The sequence below is a fragment of the Hemiscyllium ocellatum genome, chromosome 42 (genome assembly GCF_020745735.1).
Source record: "Hemiscyllium ocellatum isolate sHemOce1 chromosome 42, sHemOce1.pat.X.cur, whole genome shotgun sequence".
In the NCBI taxonomy this organism is placed as follows: domain Eukaryota; kingdom Metazoa; phylum Chordata; class Chondrichthyes; order Orectolobiformes; family Hemiscylliidae; genus Hemiscyllium; species Hemiscyllium ocellatum.
The window spans coordinates 12589318-12607550 of record NC_083442.1 but is presented as its reverse complement, the minus strand read 5'-3'; the positions used below and the strand labels follow the sequence as shown (position 1 = coordinate 12607550).

The 18233-nt window shown below is 40.5% G+C and overlaps 1 protein-coding gene across 1 annotated transcript in view; it reads left to right on the top strand.

The window, feature by feature from the left end:
• slc12a1 (solute carrier family 12 member 1) overlaps window positions 1–18233 on the top strand; it is a 128282-nt gene that overhangs the window by 59106 nt on the left and 50943 nt on the right. Inside the window, exons 13-16 of the mRNA XM_060853698.1 lie at window positions 5835–5936; window positions 6169–6324; window positions 9279–9378; window positions 11822–11933. Of these exons, the coding sequence (XP_060709681.1) occupies window positions 5835–5936; window positions 6169–6324; window positions 9279–9378; window positions 11822–11933 (470 nt within the window). The remainder of the gene's footprint in view (window positions 1–5834; window positions 5937–6168; window positions 6325–9278; window positions 9379–11821; window positions 11934–18233) is intronic.

The following is an 18233-nucleotide window of genomic DNA, read 5'->3' as shown; positions in this document are numbered from 1 at the left end:
CACTCCAGTGCTCATTCACAAACACGTCTCTTTGTAGATAGTTAGCTTCACCAAAGTACACTTGACCTTGGGTTTTTTCCTGAGCTCTAATCTTGCTCTGTTGCAGGTCTCCACCGTTTTCAGGATTTCCTAAGCATCACCACTCAAAGTCTGTGTAGTTCACCTGTCTAGCAGCACTGCCTTACATGTTCTGTTCTCCTCGATCTCCTCCTCCAATTTGCTGTAGTTCCAGAACTACTATTCAAGGACTTTGGAAACCTTATGAATGATATACTGAAAATTTTGCAATAAGCTCTTTGACTGTTGCCATGCAGAATTGAATGTTGCCAGTTAGCAACTCGTAGAACTGTCTGTTCTGTGAATGTTGCATTCTGTCAATGCTAGAAATGAATTTCATCACATGCTTGGAAATGGACAGTTTCAAAATGATGAAGGTTTCCTTACAATGGATTTTGAAATGAAGTAAGTTATTATCATAAACACCTATCCAAAAAAAACAAGGCTTTGTTCAGATAATCTTTTCATTTACACACTTAGGTTTTTTAAGTTATAAAAGCTCACTCAAACAAAAGTAACTATGTGTAACAAGCAGGATTTAAACATATTTTTAATATAATGTAACTCTAACATTTTTTCAACACTTCTTTTATTTCTTTTTAAGGTTTCAGTAAGTGCACAGCTGAAATTTAATTTTTTTTCATCAGTTGTGTAATTTCAACTTCATATTCACTTTCTGACTTCAATGGGGATAACTTCTCACTTTGAGACACTAAGGTCAAAATAACTTCCTTGTATGCCAGAAACTTAATTGTTTTCTATCTTCTGTTTTTGAAATCAGAATTTTAGCTCCAGTAAAAGTGGCTTGTTTCTGCTGGATCTTGTCTCTAAACACTGTGTCTTTCACTTCTCCTGGTTTCATTTCCAGGTGTGATTGGTTGAGCATGGATACATCAGTACATCTGCTGAGCTAGTCATATAGCATGGAAACAGACCCTTTGGTCCAACCAGTCCAAGTTGAATATAATCCCAAACTAAACTAGTCCCATCTGCTTGGCCCATACTCCTCCAAACTTTTCCTATTCATGTATCTAACCAAATGTCTTTCCAACAGTGTAGCTGTGTGCTTTTCAAGTTCCTCTCTTCACTGTACTGACCTAAATGGCACACTACTTCTGAGCTCCCATAGTTCTCAGGACTTCACTTGACCCTCACTACACACAGATCATGTAGGTCAGCTGCCTTTAGCAATGTGGTTGACAGCAACATTGCCTAACATAGACTACATCTAAAATCATGGAATCAAACAGTACAGAAGAGGCCCTTCAGCCTATTAAGTCTATACTGCTAAAAGTATATTACAATTTACTGTCGTCCCACTTTCTCATGTTAGGCCCATAGATTTGAATGTATGACCCTTTATGTACTACTCAAAGGTTGATATTTGCTGCCTCAACTCCCCTCCCAGGCAGTGCAGTCCAAACCCCCACTATCCTCTGGGTGAATTTTTTTTCGTCAACTCCCCTTTAAACCTGCCTTCATCTTAAAATTAAGCCCCCTTGTTATTGACCCTTCAACTAAGGGGAACAGTTGCTTTCTATTCACTCTGTCCATACCCCTCATAATTGTAGCATCTCCGCCAGGTCCCTTCAAACCCCCTCTGCTCCATAGAAAATCCAAGCTTTTCTTGATAGTTAAAATGCTCTATCTCAGGCAACATATTGGTGAATCTCCTTTGCTCCCCACCCAGTGCAATCACATCCCCACGTGTGGTGACCAGAACTGCATACAGCATTCCAGTTGGGGTCAAACTTCTGTTAACCTCTGGCATCTTCTGCTAACTTTTGATGGCAACAGCCCCAGCCTCTCCCTATAGCTCAAATTGACCAACCCTGGCAACATCCTTGTAAATCTTTTCTGAACCCTTTCAAGTTGCACAGCATCCTTCCGATAAAAGGGAGACCAGAATTGCACACAATATTCCAAAAGTGGCCTAAACAGTGACCTATACAGCTCAATATGACTTCCCAACTCCTATATTCAATGCTGTGACCAATAAAGGAAAATATACCAAAAGCCATCTTTACTATCCTCCCTACCAGCGACTCTACTTTCAAGAAAGTATGAACCTGCACTCCAACATCCCTTTGTTCAGCAGGACTCCCCAGGACCTTAGCATTAAGAGTATGAGTCCTGGCCAGATTTTCCTTTCCAAAATGCAGCACCTCACATTTTCTAAATTAAACTTAATCTTTGCTTGGTTCCTGCCTGCCCTGACTGTTTGTTTGACTTTCTCCTTTTTCCAACTGTACCAGTCTCAGACTGATCTCTTTCCTCACTATCCTCCTAGGTCACATCCCTCCACCTTTACTAGTTTAAATCCTCCTGAGCAGCTCTCGCAAATCTCCCTACCAGCATATTAGTCCCCTTCCAATTTACATTTACTTTGTCCTTCATGTGCAGGTCACATCTACCCCAGAAGAGATTCCAATCAGCCAAAAATGTGAACCCTTCTCCCATGCACCAAATGATCAGCCATGCATTTATCTGCTCTATCTTCTTTCTACCCTCACTAGTTTGTAGCATCGGAAGTACTCCAGACATTTTTCGAGATGTCACCATCTATTTCCCCACATTCTATTTTTTCTATGTCTTTTTTCACAAACTATATCTACCACTCCTCAGCCCATTGGCCCATCTGATCAAGATCTTGTTGCACTCTGAGGTAACCTTCTTCACTGTCTACTACATCTCCAATCTTGGTGTCATCTGCAAACTTACTAACCATACCTCCTATGCTCACATTGGAATCACTTATATAAATGACAAAAAGCAGTGGACCCAGCACCGATATTTGTGGCACATCACTGGTCACAGGCCTCCAGTCTGAAAGGCAACTCTGCATCCCCACCCTCCATCTTCTACCTTCGAACCAGTTCCTTGTCCCTAGTTCTCCCTGTATTCCATGTGATCTAACCTTGCTAACCAGTTTACCATGAAGAACCTTGTTGAACGCCTTACTGAAGTCCATATTGATCATGTCTATTATTCTTCCCTGATCAATCCTCTTTGTTATTTCTTCAAAAAACTCAAGTTCATGAGACATGATTTCCCATTCACAAAGCCATATTGACTATCCTTAATCAGTCCTTGCCTTTCCAAATGCATGTAAATCCTGTCCCTCAGGGTTTCATCCAACAACTTGCCCACCACCGATGTCAGGCTCACTGGTCTATAGTTCCCTGGCTTTTCCTTACCACCTTTCTCAAATAGTGGCACCACATTAGCCAACCTTCAGCCTTCTAGCATCTCACCTGTAACTATTGATGATACAAATAGCTCAGCAAGGAGCCCAGCAATCTCTTCCTTAGCTTCCCACAGAGTTTTAGGGTACATCTGATCAGGTCCTGGGCATTTATCCACTTTTCTTTGGTGTTTTAAGACATCCAGCACCACCACCTCTGTAAAATGAACATTTTTTGAGATGTCACCATCTATTTCCCCACATTCTATATTTTCCATGTCTTTTCACAGCAAACACTGGTACAAAATACTCGTTTAGTATCACCCCCATCTCTTACGATTTCACACAAAGGCTGCCTTGCTTATCTTCGAGGGTCACGTTTCTGTCCCCTAGTTACCCTTTTGTCCTGTATGTATTTATAGAATCCCTTTGGATTCTCTTTAACCCTATTTGCCAAAGCTATCTGATTTCCCCATTCTGCCCTCCTGAGTTTCCTCTTGCGTGTACTCCTATTGGCTTTATTCTCTTCTCAGGATTCACTCGATCGATCCTGTCTATACCTGACACATGCATCCTTTTTCTTGACCAAAAACCTCCATTTCTCTAGTTATCCAGAATTCCCTACACCTACCAACCTTTCATTTCACCCTAACAGAAACACGGTCTCTGGACTTTAGTTATCACATTTCTAAAGGCTTCCCATTTTCTAGCCGTCCCTTTATCTGCAAACATTCCCCCCCCCACCCACCCCCGCCAAAAAAGAAATCAACTTTAGAACGTTTTTGTCCAATACCATCAAAATCGGCCTTCCTCCAATTTAGAACTTTAACTTTTGTATCCAGTTTATCCTTTTTCATCACTATTTTAAAACTAATAGAATTATGGTCACTGGCCCCAAAGTGCTCCCCCACTGACAGACACCAGATCTCCTTACAAATTTGTTTCTCAATATCCTGCTGACTGTTGGGGTGTCTGAAGTACAATCCCAGTAAAGTAATCATTGTTTTCTCATTTTTCAGTTCCACCCAAATAACTTCCCCGGATATATCCCCAGGAATATCTCCCCTAAATACAGACGTAATGTTTTTTGCCTTTTCAAAAATGCCACTCCTGTTCCTTTCTTGCCCCCTCTTTCTACCCTCCCTGTAGCATTTGTATCCTAAAACATTAAGCTGTCAGTCCTGCTCATCCCTGAGCCACATTTCTGTAATTGCTGTGATATCCCAGTCCCATGTTCCTAACCATGCCCAGAATTCACCTGCCTTCCCTGTTAGGCCTCGGTGATTGAAATAATTTCAGTCCTACCACGTTCTCTGCTTGGTTCCTGCCTGCCCTGACGTTTGACTTTCTCCTATTTCCAACTGTACCAGTCTCAGACTGATCTCTTTCCTCACTATCTCCCTAGGTCTCATCCCTCTACCTTTACTAGTTTAAATCCTCCTGAGCAGCTCTTGCAAATCTCCCTGCCAGCATATTAATCCCCTTTCAATTTATGTTCATTTCGTCCTTCATGTACAGGTCACATCTACCCCAGAAGAGATTCTAATGATCCAAAACTGTGAACCCTTCTCCCATGCACCAGCTGATCAGCCATGCATTTGTCTTCTCTATCCTCTTTCTACCCTCACTAGCTTGTAGCATCGATAATACTCCAGACATTATTGCTCGAGGACCTTTTTTTTAAATATTCCTGCCTAACTTCCTATATTCTCCCTTCAGAATCTCTTGCTTTTCCCTTCCTTTGTCGTTACTTCCAACATGTACAATGACTTCCTGCTGCTACCTCTCCCCTTTGAGAACATTCTGCTCTCTGTGAGATATCCTTGATCCTGGCACCAGGGAGGCCACACACCATTCTGATTTCTCATTGTTGGTCGCAGAAGCATCTGTTTGTGCCTCTAATTAGAGAGTCCTCTATCACAATCGATTATTTCGAACTTGACATACCCCTTGTTACATTACAGCCAGAAACTTGGTTGTTCATAGTACATTCTCCTGAGAGTCCATCACCCCTACATTTACTGTTTCTGGGATGTAGATTTGGTCCTTGGTGTCTGAGGTAGGCTGCATGTAAAGGAACAAACTTGGATGAATGGCTTTTTTATATTCAATTTAAAGATGGTTCTTGAGTTTGTATGTCACACTGTCGAAAACTATTGGCTTCACAGTGCATAGTAGCACATACAAGAAATCAAAGAAGTGTAAAAAGGTTTATTACAGAAATAATTTAGAATGTTCAAATCTGCTGTATAATATTGAATAATGAATGCATCACTTTACTTGAGTACATTGCAACTGAAATGTGAAGAGGTGAGCACCTGTAATTCTGCATATCAAACTCTGAAAACTACTTCTGATTTGCACATTGACTGGAGTTCACATTTTTGAAAATTGTACATACCTAACGCTACCACACTGTGTCCTGAAAATTGTGACACCTTGCTTAGATTTTGAGGTGAAATGAAAGATAGTGCTGAAGAAAAATATTTGCTTTTAAGATTGTTTGTTTCTGTAAATGGTACATTCTTGGTAAGAAACTTGTCAAAATTATGAATTCAGAACACAAGCATTAACAACTTCCTCTTCTTTTTAGCTGAACTGAATACAATTGCTCCAGTTATCTCAAACTTCTTCTTGGCCTCCTATGCACTTATAAACTTTTCATGTTTTCATGCTTCATATTCAAAAAGTCCAGGTTAGTATTTTAACTATAGATTGCAACTTGAATAGAAATTTACCAGAATTCAAATCCTTGAGTCACTGATTACAATGTAACATTTTAGCATTCAGATCCTGTGTTCTTCATGATTAATTTTTTAGTTCCACATATTGCCATTCTTTTGCATTGTTGGTTTTTAAGATTTTCTTTTGTAATTTTAAAATGAACTGAGTGACTTCCTTTATGTAATTCCATTTTTTTTCACCAGGATGGCGTCCTGCGTTTAAATTTTACAACATGTGGGTGTCGCTGCTTGGAACTGTATTGTGCTGCGCTGTCATGTTTGTTATCAACTGGTGGGCTGCTGTAATCACAGTTGCAATTGTATTATTCCTTAACATTTATGTCATTTATAACAAACCAGGTGGGAGTTTTTTTATTATACCTAGAACGTGTACAAAATGATAAATTGAGAGTACCTTTTACCAGTATGCTAAATTTTGCTTTGACTTTATGGCTTGACTCTGATTTTCCACATTACCTGGGATGCATTGAGCTGAAAATGGGTGAAGCATCATGCCAGCAACATGACATTGGGAGATACATGAGCTCTAGGCAAACATGGCAATAAGGCAATGAGAGCAGTAGAAAATGTATGTCTCCATGTTCATTATGCACACCCTTTCTGACAATCACTCTGGGGTTTAGACATGAAGGATCTCATGCAGGTGTACAGCCCTACACAGCCTCAGGAACAGTGAGAAAATTGGACTTTCCCAACTCCATTATACAGATAACTGAGAACAAAATAAAGAACTTCAGATGCTGGAAATCTGAAACAAAATCAGAAATTGCTGGAAAATCTGTGGAGAGAGAAGCAGTTAGCGTTTCAAGTCCTGTGACCATTCTTAAAAACTGCTGGTTATGAAGAAGGGTCACTGGACTCGATGTTTAACTCTTGTTTCTCTCTTCACAGATGCTGCCAGATCTGCTGAGTTTCTCCAACAATTTCCATTTTGGTCGCAGTGATTTATGGGAACTTTATCAGCTCTATGAGGTTCTTCAAGTTTCTTTTGTTGAAAGATGTTGACACAATTGGGAATAAATTTCTAAATGAATTAAATATTCCATTCTAATGATTTGCATGCCAGAAGCAAAGTCCTCAAACAAAATAAGCCAAAAGGTAAACACTTAGACAGTTAACAGAATCATTAAATTGCTAACCCCAACGAGCAACACTCAGAAGTTTAAAACTGCAGCATCATGTCCTGATTTTCATGCATTTTTACCAGCACTTTTTTTTCCTGTGAGAAAATACGGATTTCTGTTTGTTTTTGGGCAACAGAGGAGACCTTATTATTTTTACTACTCTTAAAGTAATGCTGAATTGAAGTTAGAATAAGGGCTGAAAGAGCAGATTTTCCAGGATCAGCTAAGATGAGAGAAAGCTCGATATCCCTGGGCACAAGTTCCACCTCTCTGGAGGTGGTGAAGAAAAGAAACTAATCGGCAAAGTTAGCCGTGAAGAGATGCTCACTCCCTTCTCACCGTCTCAGCAATAAAGTGATTGTAGAGGACGTCCATTGAGGACCCTCTCAACTCATCAGCACTTAATGCCCTTACCTGGCCAACTGAATGTTACTTAAGAACCAGGACTCAACCTTGACGTGATTATGGAATTAATGTTTTGAGTCCAATGGCTCTTCTACAAAACAAATTCTAAAGATGAATCATTGGACTGGACACACAACTCTGTTTCTCTCTCCACAGATGCTGCTAGACTTGCTGAGTTTCTCCATCATTTTCAGTTTGTATTATTGAAATATGGTTACTGTACTTTACAGAAGAGCTAACAACTTCATTGACTTTACATCACAGCAAGGTAGCAGAGAGACCTGACAACTGACTTCAAAGCTGCATACCTTCCTTTGGGAATAGACAAAAAAACTGCACATGCTGGAATCCAAAGTAGTTAGGCTGGAGGCTGGAAGATCACAAAGAAGGCCTACCCATAACCCTTATCTAAGGAGAATATCATTTCATTGGTAGCAGCTCTGAGGGGGTTCACTAGGATGATTGTTGATATAGTGGGATTATTGTATGAGCAAGATTAAACAGATTGGGATATAATTGGGGTTTAGAAGAAGGAGAGATAATCTCATTAACACATAGGATTCTTAAGGGGCTTGACTAGGTAAATGCTGAGAGGATGTTTCCCCTTATGGGAGAGTCTAGGACCACAGGTCATAGTCTCAGAATAAAGGGGCAACAATTTAAGACTGAGATGAGGACAAATTTCTCCTGAAGGTTGAATTTCTTTGGAACAGAGCTATAGGGGTGCAGTTCATGTGTATTTTTATGATTGAGATATATTCTTGATCAATAAGGAAATCAAGGGGTACAAGGAAAGGAAGGAAAAGTCTGGAATGCTGCCTAAGCCATGATTGTATTGAATGATGGAGCAGACTTGGACAGGTCAGCGGCCTACTCCTATTTCTTACGGTCTAAGTGTCAATCAGGTACTTATTTGGACAGAGGTAAGCCTTCTCTAGGATGAAGATCACCCACTCCCACTCGTGAATGCTGTCAGTCAGTCAGAAACCAGCAGCTGTGCGTCACCTGGCAGTGTTGGTAATGCAGGATCACTGAGGGATTTGGGGCCTTCAGGTGGTGCTGGTGGGAATGAGTCATGGGGAAAGATCATTGCAATAGAGATTGATCTCAGGTGCCTGATTCCTCAGTGGGACATTTGAACAAGAGAGGACCCCCTCATGCATGCTCACTCCTCCTTTTAGAGCCTTGTAAGCATCACGACGGTTTGGATTTTGGGCTTCCTATGTGATGACTTCCCTGCCCTCCGTGGGATAATTACCACTGCCAAGGGGATGAGGCTCCAAGTTGACTTTAATTACTCTTGGTAGTCCAATGGGTGCTAGCTTGCCTGACTTTAAAATTAAATTTTGAGGCCCTTTCCTCTAGGTAAGGCAGTATATTCTGCCAGATAGTCTAGCTATTTTACTGACCTGAATGAGTCAAGTAATTTGCTCCTGCTTGATCCCCCCCGATATATGTTCATTGAGGTGACCTTTTTAGACGGCCATAACCAAGTGCAAGTTTCCTTTCTTGTAAGGGATTTACGCCAGTAACTTCTCCATTTCTCTAATGGACAAAGCAAAAAACTGATCCACAAAAATCTGGTAAAAACAGTTCTCTAGATTATTAATAGGCAAGGTTAGTCTTGGAACAAATGTGGTTCAGCTAGTTAACTTGAAATGCAATGCAGTATATTTAACTGTGGGTTTAAAGACCAATTTTGGAAGAATAAATCATGAAAAGAAACTTTTTTTGACGACTTAAAACACTCTTTATTTTTAACAGAGATAAATTGGGGCTCTTCAGCACAGGCCATGTCTTACATCACTGCCCTTCAAGATGCCCTTTCACTGACTGGAGTGAATGATCACATTAAGAATTTCAGGTATGATAGAATCAGAATTATAATGATGTGATTTTTGACTTCTGTAGGGCTTCTTCCTAAGTCCGTTTAACTTCAGCTAGAGACTGATACAGTGCTTGGTGGTACAGTTGAAAGCTTATGAAATAAATTAGGGAACTTCCGAATTTCATGTCCAGAATATGTCAAGTTTAAAATTTTTATTGTACAGGTCATTGCATTCTGGTACATCAAATAACATTTTCCTCAATTTTTAAGCATCAGTACCATTGTTTTAAATAATCAATCTTGAATATTTATTATATACAAGTTTTGTAGGCAACCTGGAACTGTAAGTGGTGCCTTTGTTTGTAGCTGGTAATGTTGAGGAAGCAGGGAGGAGGCAGAAGGGCTTGGACATGCTCGGAGAGTGGTAGGTGGAATACCATGTGAAAAGGTGTGAGGTTATGCATTTGGTAGGAAGAATAGAAGCATAGACTATTTCCTGATTGAGGAAATGCTTCAGAAATCTGAAGCTTAAAGGCTTGGGAGTCCTAGTTCAGGATTCTCTAAAGGTTAACATGTGGGTTCACTTGGTGGTTAGAAAGGCAAATACAATATTGGCATTCACTTTGAGGGCTAGAAAGCAAAAGCACTTATCTACTGCTGAGGCTGTATATGGTCAGACTGTATTTGGAATATTTTCAGCAGTTTTTGCCCCTGTCTCTAAGGAACAATATGCTGGCTTTGGAGGGATTCCAGTTTACAGGGATAAAGTGCTTGTCATATGAGGAACTGTTGAGGACTCTGTACATGATGGAATTTAGAAAAATGATGGGAGATCTGACTGAAACTTACAGGAATCTGAGGGACCTGGATAACCTGGACACAAGATATTTTCACTAGGAAGAAAGACTAGGACTTGGGGCCATGCCATCAAGCCGAAGGGACGACTCTTTAGAACTCAGATGAGGACAAATGTCTCTAACTAGAGGGTGGTGACTCTGTGGAATTAATTTTTGTAAAAGGCTGTGGAGGCTAAATCATTGAGTATATTTAAGACCAAGGTAGATAGGTTCTTGATTAGTAAAGAGATCAAGGGTTACAGGAAGAAGGCAGAAGAATAAGGTTGAGAAACATGTCAGTCATGATTGATTGGAGTGCAGTCAGTAAGTTGAATGGTCTGAATCTGCTGGATATTCAATAGTCTTTGATCAGTTTTGAAAAATGAGGTACAAAGACTTAGCTGTGAAGTATATCCTTTCCTAGTTAAGGACATCCTAATGAACAAAATAATCAAATGTTAAAACCATTGATCCAGAAATTCTAATTACTATCAAAACACATTCAACCAACTTGTAATCCTCTTTTTAAGGTTACCTATTTACTTACCGGCAATTTGCATTGTCCCAAATGTGCCCATCAGTTGGAATGGGAGAAGTCCACTTAGCACAGAAGCAACACTGGAGGCTAAAACATGCCCTTTTTTAATGGCACTTGTCTTATTTCAGGAGTGAAATTCTTTACAGATCCCAAACTACTTTGACAGTGACTGAGAAAAGTTACATTTATAAGGTGATGAATGGCGGCTGGCCGGTAGGTAAAGGAGTAGGATGCCATTTGAGTGATGGGAGTTTGGTGCCCAAGAGTGAGGGGCTGGAGTGTGCAAACTCCACACAGACAGTTGTCCAAGGCAGGAATTGAATCCAGCTCCCTGGTGCTGTGAGGCAACAATGCTAACCACTGAGCCACCGTGCCGCCCATAGTGGAGTCAATGATTTTACATGACTTTTTGCATAATATTCCTGCAGAAAGAAATTGTTGAAAGAGTTGTGTAGTTTAAATGAGGTGTAACTGTTTTAAAATAGAAAACTAGGTCCTAATTACTTCTGAACAACCTCTCTGGCCCTGAAAAAAGATTAAAGGCCCGGAGTTAAGTTCATTCCATTTTATTGTAGAATTCCATGGGTTATTTCAATGACAAAAATGTTATTGTTTGTGTTCACCATTTCAACTTCTATCTTAATCATGTTTATATGTTCCATTCTTTACTTTGCTCCCAGTATTTTATTTTGCAAAGACTAAACAATTCTTGCTTATTAGTGCTTCCTCATTTACTGTCTAAAAGTTCTTCAATTTGATTGGTGACTCAACTTGTTTGATGGCTGCTTTTACTTAATACAGGAGATCCCTAGAAGTGGTGCCAGAATAAAATTGATATTGAAGTAGGGAAAAATTTATGCCACAGAATGCGCTAAATCTTTTTGGAGTGTTTTATTTGAAGTCAGCATACCTTCACCGTGATCTCTCTATATGGGCTATAATCATTCGCAAAATGCTGCTGCAACTATTTGTTACAACTGAGGCAATAACATATCGTGTAGTGCAGTTGAAGTACTTTTCCAAATAGACACATTTTGTGAACTTGCTCTATGAATGATTTCATTTTGTTCCGAAAAATAATTTACAGTTTCTTTCCTTTGTGTAGGCCACAGTGTATTGTTTTGACAGGATCACCAATGTCCAGGCCAGCCTTGTTGGATTTGACACTTTCTTTCACCAAGAATTTTAGCCTCTGCATCTGTAGTCAAGTATTTATGGTAATGACGCTGACAAATTCCGTTGCAACAGTTTTGATCACTTTTTAAATTTGACAATGCAGATCTGAACAGATAATGTTTGAGTAAAGAATTTCATATGGTTAAAAAGTAACATTCTGGGCAGGTTAGTTTCAATAACAGCATTATAGTACTACCAATCAGATGGTCACATGTTTCAATCTTGAGACATTTATTGATAAATTGAACCCTCTTTAATACTCTTTGGCGATAACAACAATGAGACACATGGATTTCAGCACCCAGTACGTCACAGTTTTAATGCCTGGTCTGAGGTTGGGTGTGATGATAATCAACATATTTAATTGGCAAAGTGAAATATTTGCTATGCTGTCAGACCAGTCATTGAGATCTACAGCTCAGAAAGGCCTTTCAGCCCATTGCATCTGTGCCAATCAGAAAGAACCACCTAACTATTCTGATTCCATTTTCCAGCACTAGGTACTAAGCGTTGTGAATTTGCAATGCCGAGCGTATATCTAAGTAACTTATAAAACCATAGACAACAAGACCATAAGATACAGGAACAGAATTCAGCCAATCAGGTCTGCTCTGTCATTTGATCATAGCTGATATGTTTCTTAACCCTATTCTCTTACCTTTTCCCATGTAACCCTTGATCCCTTTACCAACCAATAACCTATCTATGTCTGTCTTAAATACACTCAATGGTTTGGCCTTCACAGCCCTCTGTGACAATGCATTCCACAAATTAACCACCCTCTGGCTGAAGAAATTTTTCATCATCTCAGTTCCAAAGTGTCATCCCTTCATCCTGAAGGTGTGACACTGTGTTGTAATCTCTCCTACTACTGGAGACATTATTCTCTACATCCAATCTATCTGGGCCTCTCCGTACCCTGTAAGTTTCAAACAGATCTCCCTTCATTCTCCTAAAGTTCGAGTATAGACCCAGAGTCCTCAACCTTGTCCCCTCATCCCTGGTAGTCACTCTTGTAAACTTCCTCTAGACTCTCTCCAAGACCAGCACATCCTGCCTTAGGTAACAGGCTCAAAACTGCTGACATTCTGTATGCTGTCTGACCAAAGCCGTATACAGCCCCATCTCTGCTTTTGTATTCTAGCCCTCTTGAAATGAATGCTAACTTTGCATTTGCTTTGCTGGCTGCTAACTGAACCTGCATATTAACCTTAAGAGAATCCTGAACTAGAAGTCCCCAGGTCTTTGTGTGCTTTAAGAGTTGCAGATTCTTTCCCTGTTTGGAAAATAGTCTGTGCCTCTATTCTTCCGATCAAAATGCATAACCTCACACTTTCCTAAATTGTACTCCATTTGCCACTTTTTTGCCCACCCTCCTAGCATGTCTAAGTCCTTCTGCAGCCTCTCTGCTTCCTCGGCACAACCTGTCCTTCCACCGATCTTTATCATCTGCAAACTTAGCTACAATGCCCTCAGTTTTTTTCACCAGAACATTATGTATAATGTGAATAGTTGTGGTCTCAACATGGACCCATGCAGAATTCCACTGGTCACAGCTGCCACCCTGCAAAAAAGACCCCTTTATCCCGACTCTGCCTTCTGTCAGTCAGCCAATCCTCTATCTGTGCCAGTACTTTGCCTCTAACACCATGGACTCTTCTCTTATTTAGCAGCCTCCTATGTGTCAAAGGCCTTCTGCAAATCCAAAAAGATCACATCCATTGACTCTCCTTTCTCTAACTTGTTCATTGTAACAGATTTGTCAGGCATGACTTCCCCTTGACAAAGCTATGCTGACTCAACCATATTTTATGATGCACTTCTAAGTAGTTTGTTATCACATCCTCAGTAATGAACTGTAAAAGCTTACCAATGACTAAGGTCAGGCTAATGGACCTAACGTTTTCTGTCTTTGCCTCTCTACCTTCTTTACATTAGCCATTTTCCAGACCTCTGGTACCCTCCTGAACCCTCAGTTCCTAGTTTCCTCAGTTATCTCCTTCAGAACTCTGAGTAGTCCATCTGACCTGGGTGATTTATCCACTTTCAGACCTTTTCAGTTTACCTAGCATCTTCTCCTTAGTGATGGTCATTGCACTTACCTCTAGTTCCTGACTCTCTTGAAGTTCTAGAATTGTGCTGGTGTCTTCCACTGGGAAAACTGATATGAAGTACCCATTCAGTTCTTCCGCCATTTCTTTGTTCTCCATTACTATTTCTGCATCCTCATTGTCCAGTGTCCACTCTTGCCTTTCTTACTTTTTCAGATTTAAAAAAAAAAATGCTTGTGTTCTTTTTACATTATGAGCTCGCTTACACACACTTAATCTTTTAACCCTTATTGCTTTTTAAAAAAATTATTCTCTGCCGATTTTTCAAGGCTTCCCAATGTTTTGGCTTCCCATTAATCTTCACCACATTATATGCTTTTTCTTTTGATTTTAAGCTGTTTCTGACTTCCCTTGTCAGCTTTGGTTGCCTCATTCTCCCCTTTCTTCCTTGAGATGAATTTCTGCTGTGCCTAAAGATTACCCCCATAAATTTCTGCCATTGCATTTCTGCTGTCTTCCCCACTAGGCTCCCCTTCCAATCATTTCTGGCCAACTCTTCCCTCATGTCTTTGTCTGCGGAATTAGCTTCCCTTAATTGTAATACTGTTGCATTTTATTCAAGCGCCTCCTTCCAAAAATGCAGGGTGAATTTATGCTATGATCACTGTCCCTAGGGCTTCTCTCACCTTCAAGTCTGTCTCTTACGCATTACCAAATCCAGAATTGCCTTTTCCCTTGTGAGCTAGTAGAGCTCCAAAGAAACTAGCTTGTGGACAAATTCCTTTTCTTGAGATCTGCTACAGCCTGATTTTCCCAGTCCACATGCATATTGAAGTCCCCCGCGATCATTGTAACAAAGCCTATCCATCTCCTGATTTATTTTCTTCCCCATATCCTTGACTAGGAGGCCTCTACATAACTCCCATCACGGTTGTTTTTTTTTGGTTCCTCCGCTCTACCCATACAGGTTCTACATCTTCCACCTCTGTACAATTTTAGTTTCAAACCTTACTAATTGGCAGCCCACACCCTCTACACACCTGCCTGTCATTTCAATAGGACATGTGTCCTTTGATATTCAGATTCCAGCCCTGATCCCTTGCAGCCACACTTGTGATACCCACAACATCTTACCTACCAATGTCAATCTGCGCTACAAGCTCATTTACCTTGTTTTGGTATACTGCATGCATTTAAGTACAAAACCCTCAGTCCTGTGTTGGCTACCCCCACCCCCTTTCTCTTGTCCCCTTACCTGAAGTTAGACTTCTGATCCTTTCCATATTCTGTCCTACTACTTGTTCTGGAAACTTTAACCTCAGCTGAGCTTTTCCATGCAACAGAACCATTATTTAGTTTAATGCCCTATCCACAGCCTTAGTTTTGTGATTCACAAGAATGCTGTTCCCAGGTGAAATCTCTTCTGGAACAGCTAGCTCCCTTCTTCCCCAGTACTAGTGGCAAGTTCCATGAATTCAAACCCATTTCTCTCGCACTAATCTTTGAGCAAAATATTTGCCTCTTGAATCTTGTTGACCTTGTGCCAATTTGATTGTGGCTGAAGCACTAGTTCAGAGATGACTACCTTTTTTGATTCTGCTTAATTTAGCCCCAAGGTGCTCATTCCCTCAGCAGAACCTCTTTCCTCTTTGTATCCATATCAATGGTACCTATGTGATCATGATGACTGCATTTTTCCCTCTCCCTCAGTTCCATGCAGTCCAGATGAGAGATCCTGAACCTCTGACATCAGGCAGGCAACAACAGCCTTTGGGACTCTTGCTCCTGAACACAGAACAGAGTCTGTTCTCCTGACTATACTATCTCTGATTACAACTACACTTCCCCTTTCTTCCTCCTCAAGAATGGCTCACTCTACCTTGGTGCTGTGCTCAGTTTGTTCATCTTCCCTACAAGAATCTCAAACCTATTAGATAAGCTCAAGGGCTGAGGTTCCTCCACAACTTGCTGGATCCCACTACTTGCCTCACTGGTACCAACACCTTCCTGTGCTGACCACAAAATGAATTTGAAGTAGTTAATCTAAGGGGTGTGACTGCTTCCTGAAACGCACCATCCAGGTAACTCTTTTCCCTCCCTGATGTATCACAATGTTCAAAACTCAGACTCCAGCATATCAACGCTGAGCCAGAGTTCCTTAAGTAACTAACACTTGGTACAGATGTGGTCACTATGAGCCATACTGGAATCCTCCAACTCTCATACCATGCAGTTGCAACACATTGCCTGGCCCAGCATCTCTATTTTAATTAATTAGTCCATATTTTAATGTTTAAAACTTCATACTAGTCTTTTAGTTTGTAGCCTGTAAACATTTCCTCTCTTTACCATCAGTCTGAAAATAAACTATGATAGTCAAATTAGTAGCTAACACTAACCAGCGAACTTACATTTTACCTGCTATGTCACTGTTTTTGTGCTGGCCCCCTGAATCTGTTTATCTTGTTTCAAATAAAACTTACAAACTAGGATCCAAAAAAAAACAAGTAAAAATCACCATCCCTCTGTGCTGAATTCCCATGTGTCTTTCAAATTCCCCAAATTATGTACTCACTCAGGCTGTGTGTCACTCTGGATGTGATCTCTCCCTTTCCTGACTGTACGAGGTTAGTAACCTTGCAGGCAGTGAGTTCCAGATTCCTACCGCCACTCTTTGGAAAGAAAAGCTTTTCCTCACATGTCCTCTAAACCTTCTGGCCCTTAGCTTAAGTCTATGCCCTGCATCCTCTATCAAGGAGAAAAGTTTCTTGATGTCTATCTTACCTATTGCAATTACGTCCCCTCTTAATATCCACTGTTCTAAGGGAAACAGCCCCAGTTTGTCCAATTTCTTTTTCTTCATATCTGAAACTCTAGCCCGTGCTACATCGTGATCAGTCTCCTCTGCACTCATTCTGGTGCTGGCACCTCCTTCCTACAAAGTAGATTCCAGAACCACACAGAAGACTCTAACTGCGACCTTACCCAAGGTTTTGCACAACTACATCCCAACCTCCCTGTTTTTATACTCTGTGCCTCAACAAATAAAGGAAAGCACACCATATGCTGCCTCAACTACTTGGTCCACCTATACCTTTAGAGGACTGGTAAATACACACCCCAAGATCCCTCTGATTCTCAGATTCCCAGGAACCTACCTTCATCATGTATTCCCTTGCCTTATTTCCAGATTGAAATCCAGTTGCCACTGATCCTTCCATCTGACCAACCCATCCATATTCCCTTGCAGTCTAAGGTTATGGTCATCATTATTTATTTTTGTTTTGTCTGCGGGTTTGCTTGAATGAAGGAGGGTTGGTTAATCTAAATCATTTACATCAACCACAAACAGCAAGGGCTGCAATACTGACCCCTGTGGGACCCATTTGGACACAGACTTTGTCATAAAAACATCCTGCAATCATCACCCTTGGTTTCCTGTCACTGAGCCAACTGTGGATCCAGTTTGTCAAACCTTCTTATATCCTATGGGTTTTTACCTTTTTTACTACGAGTTTTATATATGGGACCTTATGAAAAGCCTTGCTGAAGTCCAAGTAAACCATATCAAAAGCATTGTCATCATGTACACACCTGGACACTTCTTTGAACAATTCAGTCAAGTTGTTCAAATGTGAATCCCCTTAACAAAGCCATGTTGACTATCCTTGATTAATCCCTACCTCTCTAAATGCAGATTAATTCTGTGCCTCAGAATAGCTTCCAATAGTTTCCCCATCATTTGAGTTTAGGTGTTTTGGCCTGTAGTTTGCTAGTTTATCCTTTGCTCTCTTGTTGAACAACTGCACAGCTTTGGATTCCTTCAGTCTTATAGCATCTCTTCTGTGGTGAGAGAGGAATCAAAGTTTTGCAACCACCACTGATATTTCCTCTCTTGCTCCAATTAACAGCCTGGGATACATTTTATTTAGCACCTTTGAAGCCTGCCAGACGTTCAGAACTTTGTCTGTTTTGCTAATTTATTTAATTGTTTCACAGACCTTATGTCTGATTTCTATACCAAAATCATCCCTTTTACTAGTGAATACTGACCCAAAATATTTATTTTGAATCCTACCTCATCCTCTGGCTCCACTCTCAAATTACAACTGTGGCCCTTAACACACCTTGCTCTCTGTCTCAATCCTGGGGTTTTCCTTTATTTTATCTGCCAATATTCTTTCTTATTTCCTATTAGCTCTCCTAATCTCTCTTTTAAGATCTGTCTTGCACACTCTAAACTTCTCTAGGTTTCTGCAGTCCTCCTGAAGGTCTAATTTGCCACTTTTA